Source organism: Borostomias antarcticus (assembly GCF_949987555.1).
Source record: "Borostomias antarcticus genome assembly, chromosome: 8".
In the NCBI taxonomy this organism is placed as follows: domain Eukaryota; kingdom Metazoa; phylum Chordata; class Actinopteri; order Stomiiformes; family Stomiidae; genus Borostomias; species Borostomias antarcticus.
In genome coordinates, this window is record NC_140241.1 from 4,190,242 (window position 1) to 4,192,210 (window position 1,969).

At 46.3% G+C, this 1,969-nt stretch overlaps 1 protein-coding gene across 1 annotated transcript in view; it reads right to left on the minus strand.

The window, feature by feature from the left end:
• Positions 1–551: 551 nt before the first annotated feature.
• ndufaf6 (NADH:ubiquinone oxidoreductase complex assembly factor 6) overlaps positions 552–1,969 on the minus strand; it is a gene marked incomplete at its 5' end in the record, with an annotated part of 6,344 nt that continues 4,926 nt past the window's right edge. The window contains one exon of the mRNA XM_084442253.1: positions 552–1,115. Within this exon, the coding sequence (XP_084298379.1) occupies positions 987–1,115 (129 nt within the window). The 3' untranslated portion in view covers positions 552–986. The remainder of the gene's footprint in view (positions 1,116–1,969) is intronic.

Genomic DNA, 1,969 nt, shown 5'->3' on the forward strand with positions numbered 1-1,969 from the left:
GACTGTCCACATGAACGAAGTGTCCTCTTCAGCCTTCGATTCTTCAACACCAGACAACTCAACAAAGAAAAGGGCTCCACTGACCCGTTTCCATCCAGGGGGTTGATGTTGAGGTCGACCAGTCAAGTACCTACAGTAGGTGTGCATCTGGACAACAGGCTGGAATGGACAGGAAACGTCGCAGTCATTTACCAGAAGGGCCAGAGTCAACTCTCTACTTCCTCAGAAGGTTCAGGTCCTGAGGTACTATGAGGAACCACGCTCAGCATGTTCCACCAGTCTGTTGTTGCGAGCGCCAGCTTCTTCACAGTTGTGTGCTTGGGCAGCGCCATCAGAGGCAGAGCAGCGTATGCTAACCGGACATAGATGCTAACCTCTAATAAAACATGCTTAGAGTTAAAGAGGGGTTACACCAAGAAAATACTCAGGGAGGGTAAAACGACACAGATAAGAGATTAATTACATAGCACATGATTTATTACAACAAACATTTTAAATAGCAGTGCTTCAGTCTCCAGTACTGTAGTTACAGTACTTTTGGTTAACAAGAGTGCATAGCAGTAATTGTCCACCTCTATTGTGTTATGGACAGATGATGTGCGGTGCTTTTGTCCAGAGAACATGATTGGTCCTTAGAGGACACTAATGACATTGGCATTGAAGAACTTAGTGACTAGTTCTGTGACGGAAAACCATGTGAAAGACTGTGCGAGAACTCTTCATGGACCAGTACTGGTACATGAATCAAGACTACAGAAAAAGTGATTAATATACCGTGGTCCTCAACTTTCTATACCAGGGGTTAGAAGTGTGCTGGTTTTTGGGGTACTATGGTTCAGGTTTCGAGCTAAAGATCTTTTTTCGTTCTGATGAAGCCCACTGTTACAGATTGGTCTACCGGAAAAGCCAACACTCCACACAGGGCGATCTTCCAACGTGGACCTTGTTCTAAATTATTTTAGCTAGCGATCAGGTAGTCCCTGGCATCAGTATGTGTTCTTCCAGGAGCGTAGGTAGAGATGGAAGGGGACCAGCGGGTTCCTGTTCCTCAGGCCGGGGTGGAACACATCAAAGTCCATCTTGCGGATTCTCTGAAGGTAGTCTTCCAGCACCACCTAGAGCAAGCAGCAGCCACAAAGAGAGGAACTTTAAACAAACTGCCCTTTAAAAAAACAAAACACAAACGTGCCCTTGTGTGAGAGGATTTGAGAGAGAATTTGTTTGGTGCCGTCATGCCAAATAGCTACGCTCTGCTACCTCGGGGTGATTGGTTGCCCCGTCACTCCGAGGCCCCTGAGGTCGATCGACACGGTCACGGCTCTTCTCTGTCCTGGCCCCGCAGTGGTGGAACGAACTGCCCACTGATGTCAGGACAGCAGAGTCGTTGCCTATCTTTCAACGCAGGCTCAAAACTCATCTCTTCAAGAAGTACTACAACGATCCTCCCTCTTAAGCACCTATCGTATTTTTAGTTTGCTACTTGTACACTTTGCCTTCAGCACTAGATTGTGCTCTTAGTCACTTGTTTTAGAAAGGATATGCACTTGTGAGTTCTGGCAAGTAGTAGTATACTGACTTTTCCTACAATTTCCTAATTATTCTAAGTTTCAGCTAAATGACTGTAATGTAATGTGTCCGAGTGATGAAATCGGAAATAGACAGACTCAGAATGACCTACTGTACCAACACAAGGTCACATTACACAAAACATAATTTCTACAGATAAATTAAAGCTACATGAGATAACTCTGCACTTTGGTGGCCCCTCTGGTCGTGATAAAATCGGCACTGCGTTTTAAGAACCACACATCCCACAATCCCTCCTCTCTCTTTGTGTCTCTGTGTGCTCATGTGCTCGAACGTGCACCAGAACAACAACAGCGCTCTTCCCAGCATGCCACAGGGTCAGAGACGACCTCGGCTGTGCTCCAGATGCAGCAGGCCAACCCGGCATCAAAACAAACCCAGC